This window comes from Lissotriton helveticus, chromosome 3_1 (assembly GCF_964261635.1).
Source record: "Lissotriton helveticus chromosome 3_1, aLisHel1.1, whole genome shotgun sequence".
Classification (NCBI taxonomy): Eukaryota; Metazoa; Chordata; class Amphibia; order Caudata; family Salamandridae; genus Lissotriton; species Lissotriton helveticus.
Window position 1 is genome coordinate 1,668,642,164 of NC_136061.1, and position 18,387 is coordinate 1,668,660,550.

General features: G+C 36.0%; 1 protein-coding gene across 1 annotated transcript in view; it reads right to left on the reverse strand.

Moving 5' to 3' along the window:
- LOC144824292 (uncharacterized) overlaps positions 1–15,165 on the reverse strand; it is a 27,550-nt gene extending 12,385 nt beyond the window's left edge. The window contains exons 1-2 of the mRNA XM_078683416.1: positions 15,112–15,165; positions 13,076–14,360 (exon numbers count right to left, since the gene is read on the reverse strand). Of these exons, the coding sequence (XP_078539542.1) occupies positions 13,076–14,357 (1,282 nt within the window). The 5' untranslated portion in view covers positions 14,358–14,360; positions 15,112–15,165. The remainder of the gene's footprint in view (positions 1–13,075; positions 14,361–15,111) is intronic.
- Between the last annotated feature and the right edge of the window lie 3,222 nt (positions 15,166–18,387).

Sequence of the window (18,387 nt, forward strand, 5' to 3'; positions counted from 1 at the left end):
TGAATAATTGGATATTAGAGAAGATTCACAGCTGACTTGAACGAGCCGCGCACCACATTGTCGCGAATCCGCCTAATTACCGTAGAAGACCAACGGTTCAGCAGCGGCGCCCACTGATCCGAGCTTGGAACGCGCTGAGGTGACCTTTGATCTTTGGCACGAGAAGCGGTCACATTCCTACCAGGCCACGAGCGCATGTAAGAGGTAAAAGGGTCGCCTTAGAAGGATTTCTCAGAAGAAAGAACTGCAGGGAGAAGAGGAACCCCGCAGTGGAGATGGGGGCTTCTGTCTCCTTAATGAGCTTATTTACCTAACAGGGTTAGAAAACATGTCCTTGGAACACATTCCTTCTGTACTTAATACGCATTTTCTGATATCAGCTTGAAAGGTGTGCCATGAGTTTCTGAAGAGCATTGTGAAATTATTTGCACTTCATCGTCTGCTGACCTGTCTTTCTGGAGTTCTCAAATGTAGTTGTTTTCAAATGAAAATATCGGACACCTTCAACACATGCTGAGCATTTCGGATAACTTGTCTTTATAGGTGTAAAATACCTGCGGCAGGATCACAAAACATTTTCGATTGACGTTATTAGATCACCTTGGAGGTTAGAAGGGCCACTGGAAATATGTGATTCTGCAGCTCCAGCGTTTTCCACATAATTATGGATGTGAATACAATTGCCATATAATTAACCATCTGCTACATAGTTTGCAGATTTTGCCAACCAATAGTTTCTAGCTCAAACGGATCAAACATTTAAAACACACAAAAACGCTGCAATGTGTATTCCAGTGTAGTGTAAGGCCCTCTGCAAAAGTGGGCTGGTCACATTTCAATTTTCTATTGCTGTACTTGTGTGTTGAAGGGTTACTAATGAGCTGGCACCTTTGTCCATACAGTGCTAACCTGTAAAAAAAAGACTAAATAATGCAGTAATACTGTCACAAAATGTAGGGCTTTACGCCACATAATTTGCCTTTTCTTGAATCACAATTTAGTCAACTCTAGCACAGAATTAGACCCTTTCCTGTTGCAGAATTCCAATGTTCCTTATTGCTTGGTGCAAGCACTTTTTACTACCTTATCACGAAAGCAGGTTTGTGGAGGTGGTAATATATAACAGAATATTATTGCAAATTTCTTGCATTGCATGTTATGTGGTGGCAATTGTGTTGTTATGTATTGTGCAGTATCATTGCGTTGTTTGTTGCGTTCTTGTTTGGCTGTTTTGTCGTGTTGTTCCATGTCATGTTTATGTCGCCTTAATATTTTGCATTGTGTTACGCCATGTGTACTCCCAAACATTTTCCCAGGGGCCACAAAGTATGGTTTGTGGTTGCCCGAGGGCTGCATTGATGCCAGTGGGGTGGGAATGTTGCTTTGCGGCGCCGGGGTGGCAGTAAGGTAAGCGTTATGAAGGGGAAACATGTACATGGTGAAGTCAATGAGTCATGGAGTTATTTTGAAATTTTCATTCCATACTGCCTTTTAAATAAACCCCTAGTTCCTAGAAGATTCATAGATTTGTCAATACTGTGTTTTGCAGTATCTAAACCGCTATGACTCTACTACAACTTGGGGTAAGCCTTCTCTACTTGCTATCACTAGCTAAGGAGTGTTAAGTGTGAAAAAACAGAGGTAACTACATTACTGTATTGAAATGAAATAGAATTGCAAAATGTGGAACCAGAAAACCTACAATCAGTCACAGTTTCCCCACTTGACCAGATAGTGTGATCCCAGGCAACTGTTTTATTTCACTTAGTTTCCCTTTTCTTCATTATCACATGTAAGAGCACTTTGAAATATATGTGCCTAGGATATGCACTGTACAAAACATTCTTTTGTGTTTGATTTAATGAACTATAATGTTGCCCATGTATAACAACAACCCTGGCCACCCAGAGGGGGTGACACAACAACTTACTTGCCTCTTAGCTCACTATTAGCATTGTTATCAGGGTGGGAAGAGACATGAATGTTTCAACATAAATGTTTTGAAAACTGTCACTTAAAAAAATATTTCTCAATGCACTGATATAATATGATGTCCTACAGTGAAACACTTATGCATGTCAATGAAATGTACGTTTTTGACTTTTGAAGAGGCTGTCATTTTTATACACGTTTATTGCAAGAGGTCATAAAAAATGAATGTGTTTTAAAAGTCAGGTGGTGCTGGATATCTTATTTGCTTCTTTTCCTTAAGTTATCTTGCAAACAAATGCTTGTCTCTTTATTTTAGATATTTCTGAAGGTTAGTGCTCTCTTAACTAAACAGAAGCCAGCGGGCTGTATTTTGAGTATCACTGTGTTAGGGTAGTCTCTGTAATTAGTTTGGCATTGCCAATAAATGTGCTTCATTGTTTTTGCCAAAAGCAGACTTTTTCCTTTAAACTTCCAGTGACACATTAGAATTTAATACTGCTTAAGACTGAAAAGTAGTTTTGCGCCAGTTCTCTACATATTTAAGGCATTGGTCAGCATAATACTGCTTATCTCCATTGATCCTTGTGATTGGTCTGATCACCACGCCATTACTTTCCTCCTGCCCAGCACCCACAAATCAAGGACACCCCAACCCATGATTCCCAAACGATGGGTTAGGGACACCAAGAACCTGGACCACGAGAAACTGGCAGCGCGAGTCTGACCTCCCCCCACCCCACAGTGCATATCGGTCACCAACCTAGCGGACCATTACTCCTCCACCATATCCGACATTCTTGATGACCTGGCACCGCTAAAACTGAAAAGAACCCAAATTAAAGACAGAAATCCCTGGTTCAGTGTAGCTCTCAACAAGGAGAGAACATCCCTTGGTCAGTCTGAACGAATCTGGAAACAACACTGATCTGCAACACATCTAAAATTCCTTAGACAGGCCAGAAATGCCTACAATAATAAAATCCTCAACACTAAAAAAGAATTCTTCAGAACTGAACTGGAGAACGCCAAAAATCGACCTCACAAGCTGTCTGACTTGGTCGAACACCAAACCAACAAACTAGTGTAAACTGCCAAAGAAACACTTAAACCCTTAATTTCAAGCGAGGAATTCTCTTCCTTCCTCTGTGACAAAATCTCTGCCCTAGGAAAGGAACTTAAATCTGCAACCAACCACCAAAATCAAAATCAGCCAGCCCCACCTCTTCTCTCCGCGTTGTCCTCCCAAACCTCACCCAAAAACCTAGCGCACTGGTCCAAATTTAAAATCTATGACGATCACTCTAACTCGAGAATAACCGAAAAACCGAACAACCACTTTAATGATCCTCTCCCCTCTAACTGCCTAGCTGCCGCCTCCAAGGCTATCATCCCTTCCTGGACCTCAATATTGAACACCTCCCTCCTACAGGGCTCAATTCCTGATTCGCTCAAGGCTGGCCAAGTTGTCCTCATCCTAAAAAAAAACACGCTGGACCCTGCCTCTGCTGAGAAATATAAACCCATATCCAACATCCCATTCCTTGCCAAAGTTCTGGAAAAATGTGTGCAACAGCTGCTAAGCCTACACATCAACAACTTTCACCTGCTAGATGACTTTCAATCAGGTTTCAGACCTGGACACACAATGGAAACCACCCTCCTCCCCATTGTGGATGACGCCCTCCAAGCCCTAGACCTTGGCAAAACCTGTCTCCTAATGCTTCTAGACCTTTCCTCCGACTTTGATACAGTTAACCACGAAATTCTCCTATAATGCCTCAAAATCAGGATGGGGTTGGATGGCACCGTCCTTGAATGGTTTAGATTCTTCCTCCAAAACCGCTCACAGAGAGTCCTCATCAACGGTGATCTATCCGCCCCCTCTCCGGTTTCTGTTGGAGTCCCCCAAGGATCAACCCTCTCCCCTACCCTCTTCAACCTTTACCTTGAACCTCTCACCGAGGTGCTTCATGCCGCCAACATCTCCTACCTTATGTATGGCTTCGATACACAGGTCTACATAAAAATCTCTTCCCCTGAGGACATTTTCTCCCTAAACGAGGCCCTGAAGCTGACAGTCCATTGGCTCACCACCAACCAGCTTAAACTCACCGCAAACAAAATGGAATTCCTTCTGATCTCCCCATCCAAACCCAATCCAGACATCCAGGAAGGGATCAAGACCATCACTGCACTAAACTGCCCTCCTACCATTGTTGACTCTGCGAAATGGGAATAAGCCTTGACAGCAGCATGAATATGCATGGCCATATAAACTCGATGGCCAAAATGGCTAGATTCCACCTGAGCTACCTAAGAAACCTGAAACCCTTCCTCGATGTGTCCGACCTTAAAACGGCAACCCAGGCCCTAGTCATTTCCAGACTTAAATATGGATGCTCTACTCTTGCAGGGCTATCCAAGAACTCTCTGGCCCCATTGAAAACCTGCCTCAACACCGCTGCCAGACTCATAATGGGTTCAAAGAAATTTGACCACATCTCTCGCCACCTCAAAGCGCTGAACTGGCTTCCCCTGGAGGCCAGAATACAATTTAAACTGCCCTGCCTTACTCACAAAGCTCTGTACTCAAATTCACCTACATTTCTCGCACAGAAACTTGTGATATCAGGACGTGCCAGAAACTCCTGATATGCCAAAAACCTGCTGCTGCAGCCAGCACGCTTCCAGAAGAAAAAAACCTAAAATCGAGCCTTCTCTGGGGCCGCTCCAAGAATCTGGAACTCTCCCCCACCCTCCATCAGAAGACTTCTGTCTTTGGCACACTTTAAGAAGGAGACCAAAACTTTCTTAATGAGAAAATACCTCATCTAATGAACACTTTCAATCACCTCATAGACTAGTTCCACCCTCCACCTCGGCATCATCCACGGCCTCCACGGATGATACATTTTTCTGCACTCCGGGGCATCGCCCGAAAAGCTGAGACTGTGTGCCTTCTTGTATATTATAACTACCTGCTTTAATTTTTATTCCACATGTAGCTTGGACCTTAGACCGCATGTACCTCCTGTATAAGGTAGCCATCTTGTATTTTTTATCTACCTGCTTTAATTTTCTCCCACATGTAGCTTGGACTTTAGACTGCGCGCTCCTCCAGTATAATGTATCCCTATCTCTCCCAATCTGATCCCTACCATCCTTATGTTTTTATTCCTCACCCTAACTCCTGTAATGCGCTCTGATACTCTCACAGGACTGGTTCGCACTCTATAAAACTATAAAATAAATAAATGCTGTCAAAACTGTGCCTTTAACTAACATGTCCAGTGGCTAATTTATGTGATGTGGCCTCTGCCCGTTTTTAGGGATAAAGAGAGTCACTTGTGAGTGACACTACTCAATCCAATGTTGGTTTTAAACCTAAACTTTGAGGCAGTTTTTTAAAGTGAGATTGTTTTATTCACTTTCCACATTCTATTTAGATTTTTGTGCACAAACATATTTGTGATATTCACCCTTACATGGCTGACAATGCAAAATCATCATACTTTCGCACTGAAACAGGTTCCCTAGCATTACTCTCAGAAGCTTTCCAACATCTTTTTATTTTAATATCTACACTCTGTGAATCTACCACACTATCCATTCTACACTTCTTAGCCAGTATTTATACCATCACAATATCCCCTTCCCTCGCCCTTCTCTCTCTATACTCTTCTTGAAACCCCACCCAGTCCCCCTCAAACCCATGTGTTCACCACAGGCACCCTTTGTCTAAGTGAGCATTACCTAATTTGTAAAAGAATAAGTGCTGGGGTCTAAAGTTTTGATTAGAGGCCTGCTCCCAGGGTAATCAATATCATGGGTGCGGCACACCAAGGCTGCATAGTCTTGATTCTACCTCATACCTTTTCATCCACCACCAGACACTCCTTGCCCTGCCCTTTATCTCACTCTTGCAGATTCTTTTTCATTGCTGGTTTTCTTCCTTTCTCATCTTCTTTCTTTTGTCCTTTTTTGTTTTTTTTCTCTTGTGTTCTGGATAAGAGTCTGATGAGGAAAAATAAGTACCAGCCCCCAAAAATGAGAGCCGGTGGGCCCCACCTGCAAGTAACCACTCAAAACAACAACTGCAAGTAAGATAGCCCTGTTTCAAAAAGGGGTAGATTTAGAGACCTTTTTGACTCCTTCTATGCACAAATCATCAAAATCCTCATCCTAAATAAACCTCAGCCAATCCTTTTCCTGTGATCTCTATACCACTACAGCCTTGGTCACTGACCCTAATCAAAATGCACTCAAATGACCCCACCTTCTACTCTCACTACGGCCAATTCTATCTTTTTTCACCTTTATCATAACTTCTGATTACTCGTCTTTAACATTCTTACCTAGCAACAATATCTCAAAAACTCTTTTTTACAAACACCCCTTCTCCACGTCATAAATGTCATCACTGCCACGCTCCTTTACCACCTCTCCCCTGTTTTACAGACCTTAACAGTTCTGTCACCTTCACAATTATTGATCACAATTTATTCATTATACCTAGATAGGGTGCTTGAGGATGGCGTCCAGCATATGTCGTATATGGACAACAGTATGGTCTATCATGTGAAAGCAATGCTGTAAATGGCAAAAAATAGTGCAGGTACTCATTTTAATGTGGCGAGTGGGCGGGTCTAGGGGCATGGCCAAAGGCAAGGCATGACATACTTCTTGACTTCTATACTAGTTGTAGCACATACCAAAACACAAAAGGAATGGTTTCTATGAACAAAATAGTTTGAATTGTTACACAAGACAAAAGACAAATGCAGTGATATTTTAACAATTCCTTGGTTTGGAATATTTGCAGCTTGAAAACTGTTATTTGCTGCTACTTGGCACTATACTATATATTCTTGAGCATGCATACGCAGAAAGAAACTAGTAGATCTGAACACACAAAGCATTCCTCAAATTTCCCCTAAGTGTCTCGATTTCCTCCCTCTTTTCTCTCACACGTAAACATGTAAACATGCATAGGTAAACAGAGAAACATAAACAGTTATTCACACAAATGAATCAGGTGGGATTAAAGCCATTTTAACCTCCTTACCTCCCATGGCTTTCCTAATTGCGCTGTCAACGGGCTGCCTCGATTCCTTACAACACAGCATTATGGTGAACACCTGGATATCATGCAAATGACCCCATGCTAAATCATTCAGCGGGGGCTCGGCTCAGGGCTACTGAAGTGTTTTGACTGTCATAGACAAGTTACCAGCCCTAGCAGCCAATGCGCCCATCCTTTCATGAGTACCGGTACTCTGCTCGGCAGTAGGGAAGTGCCGGTACTCAGAGTGATAAAAATAAGAAATGCCGGTACTTAGTACCTGTGAGTACCGACCCATTTAACGCACTGTGTGAAAGGCTAGCAGCAGTTCAAGAAGTATCTGTGAAACATGCCGACCTTCTACTTGAGTGATGGCAATATGCTCTTCCGTGTCAGCTGGTGCAGTCTCTGTTCCTCAGTTGGGTCTGATGACTTACAAACCGTTGTGTAGTTTATGGGCTTTAAAGTATACTTTTGAAGTTGTGTGGTTGCTTCCCATCTGAGTTTACCAAACTGATAGATTACTTGTTCTCTAGAATGAACCTGGGTTCCATGCCTCAAGTTTCGACCTTGTAAAAGTATAATCATGTTCAAAGTATGTAAAATCAACAAATGGCATATTTTTTGTCAAATCCCTCTACTTTTCCACTCTCTATTTCAGTTGGCTTTAGAACTGAACAGTGTCACACAACATGTTTTACCCTCCTACAACATGTACTTTGAATTAGTTATACTCAATTAGCTAATTTTACTCTCCAGTAAGGCTATGATGGATGATATAGAACATGCTCCAGTGATATTAAAGTTAAATGTCATTTATGGACTGCAGTGTAAATTTGCAGCACTCACATACATAACAAATGGGTGGCTGCAAAGAGCACCACTGTGTTCTTGCTGGGCTGTGATTGAAAATTAGTGAGTCAAATACACTCACATACCTATTGGCAAAAACAATGAATGTTCTATATGGAAAACTATACTTTTAAATGTATGTTAAGCCAACCCTAAATAGTGCCTTTTAGCCCACAGGGATTAGGTGCTTAATATATAAAAGTGGGGCATGCTAGAATTTCGGATATCATGCCCAAGCAAGAGAACCCTATATCATCCCATTAGCCAAAAATGTATCACCGCTTCAGTTTCTTTAAGCTGCAACTATGCCACAATGGACTATTAATAGTTACAGTATGGTCCTGTCCTAAGCTCTTTATGGCCAACTTCAACATCCTAATTACTCTGTCTCTATGAGGAGTATTGGCCTGTGTGCCTGCCACTTATAATGCTGCTTGGTATCCCACAGTGTCTTATGCATGCCAGTCCATCCTGATTGAGGGGTTCTATTGGGGCACAAATAGTCATTTCTTTATTACCAGCATATGTGATGCTCAATAGTGTTTGCACTGGTCAGGAAGTTCTCTTCCCCATTCTCTGACTCAATGTCTTCAAAGCTATTCGAAGAGAACCCTTATACCACAACAAGGTGCACACCATTCCATCTATCCTTCAAAAAAAGAACCTGATACCCAGTAGGCCATGTTATGAAGCAAATATAAGAATTTGGGTAGGAAGATCGTCTGTGACGGGCTGCTCTACCAGGCAGCAGTCCCGTTGTTCACATCATTCCGAAATTCTTACCTTGCCCTGAAAAAATAAGATCTATAAAAATATCAGTTTTTTGCAACATAAGTGCCCAAATATTTAAACCCTCAAGAGTCACCCTAAAGGGTGTGGAAACCCCATGTTCCCATGCTACTAATGGGTATTGCACTTACTCCTGTGAATCCTGAGTATTTGTCAAAGACTCCTGGGGCCTCATTTACAAGAAAGTACTGCAGCACGGTACCACAAGGGTATACATCCATTACAACGCATTTTTTACCACGCAATACTATCACCACGCATCTTTTACCACGCAAATACTTTTACCACGCTTTCTATTACCACGAGTACCATTACAACGCATGTATTATTACAACGCATGTATTTTACAACGCATTTTTAATGTAATGCAGTGTTTATTTCTAAAATAAAATAAAATAAAATATTTAATCATTAAATTATTAAATAATTGAGTATTAATTTAAATAATAATAAAATGTAGTGTTTTTTAATAATTTTAATACTCGAGTATTAATTTTGCAGAAAAATGCAGTGTTTTTTAAAAATAAGTTTATTGGAATTAAATCAATAATAATTTATTAAATGAGTGATATTATTTGTTAAGTATTCTTGAAATTGGAATAATAAGTAATATTTGAATTAGGTTATTCCTAATTTTATTTAAAATAATTTAATAATTGTGTAATATTATTTGTTATGTATTTTGGATCACTAAATATTTTTATTTATATATATATATATATATATATTTATATTATTTATATATATATGTATAATATAAAATAAAATATTAAATCAATAAATTATTAAATAAAAGAGTATTAATTTAATTATTAATAAAAATATATATATAACATAAATCAAAATATTAAAACATTTAATTATTAAATAACTGAGTATTAATTTAAATATTAATAATAATAATAATTTTAATACTACATTTCTTTGTAATTAAATTAGCATTAATTTAAATATTAATATTAATAATACTTTTAATACTCGAGTATTTTTATTTATATATATATATATATATTTATATTATTTATATATATATATGTATAATATAAAATAACATATTAAATCAATAAATTATTAAATAAAAGAGTATTAATTTAATTATTAATAAAAATATATATATATAACATAAATCAAAATATTAAATCATTTAATTATGAGTATTAATTTAAATATTAATAATAACATTAATGTTAATACTACATTTCTTTGTAATTACATTAGTATTAATGTAAATATTAATATTAATAATACTTGTAATACTCGAGTATTAATTTTGCAGAAAAATGCAGTCAATAATAATTTATTAAATGAGTAATATTATTTGTTAAGTATTTTTGAAATTGGAATAATAAGTAATATTTGAAATAGGTTATTTTTAAAATTGAATAATAAGTAATATTTGAATTAGGTTAAAATTACAAATATTTTAGATTATATTTTTATTAATAATAATGTATTTAATGTGTAAAATCAATTATTGAGCAATATTATGTTATTATTTTTTATATGTAAATTTTATTAATATAGATAAAAATAAATTATTTATAATAAAAATTATTACATTAAAAATATTGAAAAAATAATTATTATGATTTCATTGTTATTTATTTATTTTCTAATTAATTTATAGTAATTTTTTTATAAAAATGGAATATTAAAATTTTAATTTAATATTTAATAAATGTCTACAATTTTATAAACTTACTAGAAAATGTAAGTAATTATTTATCAAAATTTAATGGAAATGTATTGTAAATTTAACATTAATAAATTACTCAAAAGCATATGGAAAGTTTTGGTTCCCACGGTTTAACACTGTTTTCTATGGTACGATTTGTCCTTCATTTATTTCTATGACATTGCATATGGGTCCCGCGATACAGATTTCGGATGATTTAAAGAAGAGGATAGACTGAGAAAAAAAAGTTAAAGAAGCAAGAAAACAGGTAAGGAGACAATACAGTTAATATATAGACAGTGTAGATAATTAATTAAATACAGGATAAATAAAATAATTCATACAACCGAGTCAGAAATTTGGTTCCCACGGTTTAACACTGTTTTCTATGGTACGATTTGTCCTTCATTTATTTCTATGACATTGCATATGGGTCCCGCGATACAGATTTAGGATGATTTAAAGAAGAGGATAGACTGAGAAAAAAAAGTTAAAGAAGCAAGAAAACAGGTAAGGAGACAATACAGTTAATATATAGACAGTGTAGATAATTAAATAAATACGGGATAAATAAATTAATTCATACAACCGAGTCAGAAAATTAATTTGAAATTTTATTAATCATTAATATATTTTTATATTAAAGTACTTTTTTTATTAAATTTATTACATATTTTATGTTTATTTTGCAGTACATGTACATTTATTAAAAAATACATTAAAGAAATAATATTCTTTATAAAAGTAGTCCCTTTTTTTTCGTTGTATGCATTCTTGACGTCATAACGTTCATGTGTGCGTAAGCGGCCATTTTGAAGATCATCATTGGAGGAAGCAGCAGGAAGCTGATCTGCGTTCAGGTAGGAAACTTTTAAGGCTTTATTAAACTGTAAAATCTTTAAAAAGGGACACATTTATTGTAAGGGAAGAATAAGTTGAGGTTGCTCTTAAAAAAAATGTTTAAACGAACTTAAAAATGCATGTCGCTAATCATATATCGAGAATATGTCTAAGTCGGGTTCCATGTTGAAATATATCGATTTGTATATTTCATTATAAAAAGGTACATTGCTTTTTAAATATGTAAAAAGATGTTTACGTTCATGCTTAATGTATATGCTTAATATTTCTGCTGCATGTCTTTGTGTTGAAATGTTTGTTTAAAAAAAGCATTTTTGAATGTTCCGAAATGTTATGGAAAATAAAAGAGACAGAAACTGAAGGTTAATTTATCGTTTAAAAAAGCTTCTATGTGAAAAAATGATTGATTTTGGAAACATAGTGATTGATTTATTTTTGATTTAGGCAAATGGATTTGCTTTTTTGTTTATATTTTTGGAAAACGGGAAAAAAATTAGCGTACTTTGTTGGAATTTGGAGGATTTTGGTGATTAAAGTTGGTAGACAGAAAGTAATGTTTCTATCTCGTGGTTTTATTTTGGTCAGCGATTCAGATTTATTCATTGGAAAATTGTAATTATTAGAATGAGATTGAAATTTACGATTAAGTGTATGTGAACTTTGAAATGATTTTGAATACTTATTCATTTAAGAAAATATTTGTAAAATATTATGCATTTTAATAATTTTGCACTGAGATAATATTTTACAAGATTATGCAAGTCTTTCTTTTGTTTGAATGATCAAAAAAAAGTCTCTATAAATTTCGAAAAAATATTTTCAGATATTTCAAATTAATAATTCATAAAAAATATAAACAATTTATAATTTTTTAAATCCATTTGCCAATAAAAGAGGGTCGTTGTAGAAGCTTTAATAAAACAATGGGGCATATTATCAAGGGGGTTTATCTCCGCTTTTTTGGCTTTAAAAGCCAAGAAAGCGGAGATAAAATTATCTCCCTATTACCAAGCTGTCGCTAACACCAGTTAGTGACAGCTAATAGGAGATAGCGACCATCTTGGGCCCCGCTTTGCATGTCAGTGATATTTATCACTAATGACATGCAAAGTGGGCGTGCCAAGATGTTAGCGACTGGAAACAGTCGCTAACATCGCTATCTCCTATTACCAACTTTTGGAGACATTCGCGCTAAGCGCGAATATCTCCAAAAGCTAACACCTGCCCTGAGCAGTTCTTCACCATGTTATCCAATGGGAGTTGGTTAACATGGCTAAGAGCATTTGCTCGATAATGCATGAATATCGCTGACTTTTCAGCGATATTCATGCATTGCGGCCGTTTTTTATCGCATTTGCGATAAACCTTGCTAATAGCAAGGTTTATCTGCGATAAAAATCGCCGATGTGCGGCGATAATTTTTGTCTCTAAACAAGTTAGAGACAAAAATTATCGCTAGTTGTTGGTAATATGCCCCAATATTAATAGATACAGTAAAGTAGAGAAGAGTTTAGAGTATGTATCAATAATGCTTTTTTCAAAAATCCAGAATGGGCAAAAAAGTAATAATAAACTTTTTACAAATTGGTTTATTCACCAATTACTAGAATAACACTCAAATATATTGTATTATAGAGTGTTAAAAAAAATAACAAAAAAGGAACCGCGACTTATTTTTTGAAAAAAAATTTTTAATAAAAAAAAAGGCCAAATTTAAATTTAATGAGGAATTAAATTTAGGACAAAGCAGGAAAGTAATGTAATGGACAAAAATTAAAATGAAAGAATGTTAGCAAGATTTTCCAGGTAATCCAAAGCCACGCACAACAAAAACTGTTGCAATACTGCCAATAGTCGTTCAGACATTTCCTTTGTTTTTTGAGTAATTCGTGAGTTTAGTTTACCTGTAAGAGTTTTAGAAATTCTCATTCCTTGGAAACTTTGCTCCTTCTTCAAAGTTTCTAAAAAAGAGTAGAAATTTGGGTGGTGTTTGCCAATTACATGGTTGAAGGAGTTATGCCATCCCTCTATGGCATTATTTGTTTTAGCCTCTCCCTGTAAGCAACTCGAATAACAGTTCCACCACTCCACATGAAAACGTGGCTTCCTCCTGCGACCCGATCTGCTTAGGTGTCCAATCCATGTGTCTTCCATATAATTTAGAATAGGTGCCAATATTTCTTCATTTCTTAAATAATACTCAGATTCTATAATGGCAGTGTAGTATTCGTCTACACTTTCGGGAGGGACAAAACAAAGAGCAGTTAATTTTTTAATTTTAACTTGTAGTTTGCTGTTTGATGAATATTCTGTAACAAGGGGTGTTTTTTGTACTTTACGCCAGAATGCCTGGGAAAAATGGAAAAAACACCCCTGAATTTGGGTATCCGTGTACATTTTGGAGATCACATTGATCATGCTCAATTCAAAATCAATAATTATTTTCCTAGGACTTTGGTGAGTTTTGGATTTAATAACAGACAAAAATTCTGTGTATGTTGCAGAAGTTTTATCAGGCAGCAAACTATATACTAGGGGGATTACACTATTGTTAATTTTAGCATGTATTGTATAAATTTGGGTGAATGGATGGGGTGTGCTTTTAAACGTCCCATCCATCATCCAAATTTCACTGCTTTCTAGTTTTACAAGGTTACGGGGAGTACTAAATATTAATATACGTTTCTGAGGGTTTTCATTGTCGTGCAAAAGGAAAGATTCATCAGAAAAAGATATTGTAAGCTCATGAGGTATAACTATGTCTGAAAAGGTATGTGGTGTATTAGTTTGGGTATTACTTGCCTGCTTTTGACGTTGAATTATTCTACGCAAATTATGGATGGTAGGCATATTACTTGCTATATGTGTAGGGACATGTTGAGCAACCTCTCTTAAAATTGTTCCTGTAGAATCATTGGAGGTGCTTGCCATTACTTTCATCTCATTTACCGTTTCTCTTACATCAACCTCCGTTGCAGAGGCAGAGTGGTTATGGTCAGTTGTTCTTACAATAATATCATCAACCGTTACCGCTCTGCCACTGCAACGGGTTGAAAAGTAATTCACGCACCTCCAATGATTCCTTGTTAAACTTATTCTTTCCCTACAATAAATGTATCCTCCATGATTTAATAGTCGGTTTCCTTTTTGGGACATAATAAAATTTGCAGTTGGATGAGTAGTCATGTTCTAGAGGGGGAAAAAAAAGAATTTTTATGAAATTTTGGGCATTTATAAAAATTATAATTATTTTTACAACATTTAGCTTTTATACTACAGCATTTTGTGAGAAGTATGAATGGTGAGTAATACCTTTAGAGATTGTTGATAATTTAAAAATGCATTATTTACTCAAGGTTAGAATACTTACTCAATCATTTTTAAGATTCAAGACTTTCTTAAATGTTGCACTTTCCCAGAAATGGAATAGTATCAAATACATATACACTTTTAACCACTTTAATTACTGAATTACTTACTTGGAGTACTATTAGTAATTGATACCCTCAGACTATCCAGCACTTTCCCTACTGCGGCACTTAAGTGGTGTTTGAATACTAATTAATACCCTTACTCTATCCAGCACTTTGCCTAATGCAGCACTTACTTAGAGTTGGAATAGTAATTAATAACCTTAGATTATCCAGCACTTTCCCTAATGTAGCACTTACTAGGAGTTGGAATAGTAATTAATACCCTTACACTATCCAGCACTTTCCCTACTGGAGCACTTACCTGATGTTGGAATAGTAATTAATGCCCTTACACTATCCAGCACTTTCCCTACAGTAGCACTTAACTGGTGTTGGAATAGTAATTAATACCCTTACACTATCCAGCACTTTCCCTACTGCAGCACTTAACTGGAGTTGGAATAGTAATTAATACCCTTACACTATCCAGCACTTTAACTACAATAGCACTTTATAAATTTAATTACCTTATTGGTAGTTGCTTGTTTCTGATGAAAAATGTGTTTAGATTGTTCAGTTGTTTGCTGTTTTCTTGGCTTGTTGGTTTACAAATAGAGCTATTTCTGTAAAATAAGGGAGAGAAATGTTGATTATTATTATTGTGCTTTTTTGAATTGATGTTATAAATGTTGTGTCTGTTAATTTGAAACAGAAAACTAATTATTCATTGCAATTGAAAAACTTTTAACAGTATATATGTAGAAAATTGAGATGTTTACACTATCCGGCACTTTCCCTACTGTAGCACTTAACTGGAGTTGGAATAGTAATTAATACCCTTACACTATCCAGCACTTTCCCTACTGTAGCACTTAACTGGTGTTGGAATAGTAAATAATACCCATTACACTATCCAGCACTTTCCCTACTGTAGCACTTAACTGGAGTTAAAATAGTAATTAATACCCTTACACTATCCAGCACTTTCACTACTGTAGCACTTAACTGGTGTTGGAATAGTAATTAATACCCTTACACTATCCAGCACTTTCTCTACTGTAGCACTTACCTGGAGTTGGAATAGTAATTAATACCCTTACACTATCCAGCATTTTCACTACTACAGCACTTACCTGGTGTTGGATTACTAATTAATACCATTACACTATCCAGAACTTTCATTACTGTAGCACTTTCCTGGAGTTGGAATAGTAAATAATACCCTTATACTATCCAGCACTTTCCCTAATGCAGCACTTTCCTGGAGTTGTAATAGTAATTAATACCCTTACACTATCCAGCACTTTAACTACAATAGCACTTTATACATTTAATTACCTTATTGGTAGTTGCTTGTTTCTGCTGAAAAATGTGTTTAGATTGTTCAGTTGTTTGCTGTTTTCTTGGCTTGTTGGTTTACAAATAGAGCTATTTCTGTAAAATAAGGGAGATAAATGTTGATTATTATTATTGTGCTTTTTTGAATTGATGTTATAAATGTTGTGTCTGTTAATTTGAAACAGAAAACTAATTATTCATTGCAATTGAAAAACGTTTAACAGTATATATGTAGAAAATTGAGATGTTTACACTATCCGGCACTTTCCCTACTGTAGCACTTAACTGGAGTTGGAATAGTAATTAATACCCTTACACTATCCAGCACTTTCCCTACTGTAGCACTTAACTGGTGTTGGAATAGTAAATAATACCCATTACACTATCCAGCACTTTCCCTACTGTAGCACTTAACTGGAGTTGGAATAGTAATTAATACCCTTACACTATCCAGCACTTTCCCTACTGTAGCACTTAACTGGTGTTGGAATAGTAAATAATACCCTTACACTATCCAGCACTTTCTCTACTGTAGCACTTACCTGGAGTTGGAATAGTAATTAATACCCTTACACTATCCAGCATTTTCACTACTACAGCACTTACCTGGTGTTGGATTACTAATTAGTACCGTTACACTATCCAGCACTTTCATTACTGTAGCACTTTCCTGGAGTTGGACTAGTAAATAATACCCTTATACTATCCAGCACTTTCCCTAATGCAGCACTTTCCTGGAGTTGTAATAGTAATTAATACCCTTACACTATCCAGCACTTTAACTACAATAGCACTTTATACATTTAATTACCTTATTGGTAGTTGCTTGTTTCTGATGAAAAATGTGTTTAGATTGTTCAGTTGTTTGCTGATTTCTTGGCTTGTTGGTTTACAAATAGAGCTATTTCTGTAAAATTAGGGAGAGAAATGTTGATTATTATTATTGTGCTTTTTTGAATTGATGTTATAAACGTTGTGTCTGTTAATTTGAAACAGAAAACGAATTATTCATTGCAATTGAAAAACTTTTAACAGTATATATGTAGAAAATTGAGATGTTTACACTATCCGGCACTTTTCCTACTACAGCACTTACCTGGAGTTGGATTAGTAATTAATACCCTCAGACTATCCAGCACTTTCCCTACTGCAGCACTTAACTGGTGTTGGAATAGTAAATAATAACCATTACACTATCCAGCACTTTCCCTACTGTAGCACTTAACTGGAGTTGGAATAGTAATTAATACCCTTACACTATCAAGCACTTTCCCTACTGCAGCACTTACCTGATGTTGGAATAGTAATTAATACCCTTACACTATCCAGCACTTTCCCTACAGTAGCACTTAACTGGTGTTGGAATAGTAATTAATACCCTTACACTATCCAGCACTTTCCCTACTGCAGCACTTAACTGGAGTTGGAATAGTAATTAATACCCTTACACTATCCAGCACTTTCCCTACTGTAGCACTTAACTGGAGTTGGAATAGTAATTAATACCCTTACACTATCCAGCATTTTCACTACTGCAGCACTTAACTGGTGTTGGAATAGTATTTAATACCCTTCCACTATCCAGCACTTTCTCTACTACAGCACTTACCTGGAGTTGGAATAGTAATTAATACCCTCAGACTATCCAGCACTTTCCCTACTGCAGCACTTACCTGGAGTTGGAATAGTAATTAATACCCTCAGACTATCCAGCACTTTCTCTACTGCAGCACTTAACTGGTGTTGGAATAGTAATTAATATCCTTACACTATCCAGCACTTTCCCTATGCAGCACTTACCTGGAGTTGGAATAGCAGTTAATACCCTTACACTATCCAGCACTTTCCTTACTATAGCACATTCCTGGAGTTGGAATAGTAATTAATACCCTTACACTATCCAGCACTTTAACTACAATAGCACTTTATAAATTTAATTACCTTATTGGTAGTTGCTTGTTTCTGATGAAAAATGTGTTTAGATTGTTCAGTTGTTTGCTGTTTTCTTGGCTTGTTGGTTTACAAATAGAGCTATTTCTGTAAAATAAGGGAGAGAAATGTTGATTATTATTATTGTGCTTTTTTGAATTGATGTTATAAATGTTGTGTCTGTTAATTTGAAACAGAAAACTAATTATTCATTGCAATTGAAAAACTTTTAACAGTATATATGTAGAAAATTGAGATGTTTACACTATCCGGCACTTTCCCTACTGTAGCACTTAACTGGAGTTGGAATAGTAATTAATACCCTTACACTATCCAGCACTTTCCCTACTGTAGCACTTAACTGGTGTTGGAATAGTAAATAATACCCATTACACTATCCAGCACTTTCCCTACTGTAGCACTTAACTGGAGTTGGAATAGTAATTAATACCCTTACACTATCCAGCACTTTCCCTACTGTAGCACTTAACTGGTGTTGGAATAGTAAATAATACCCTTACACTATCCAGCACTTT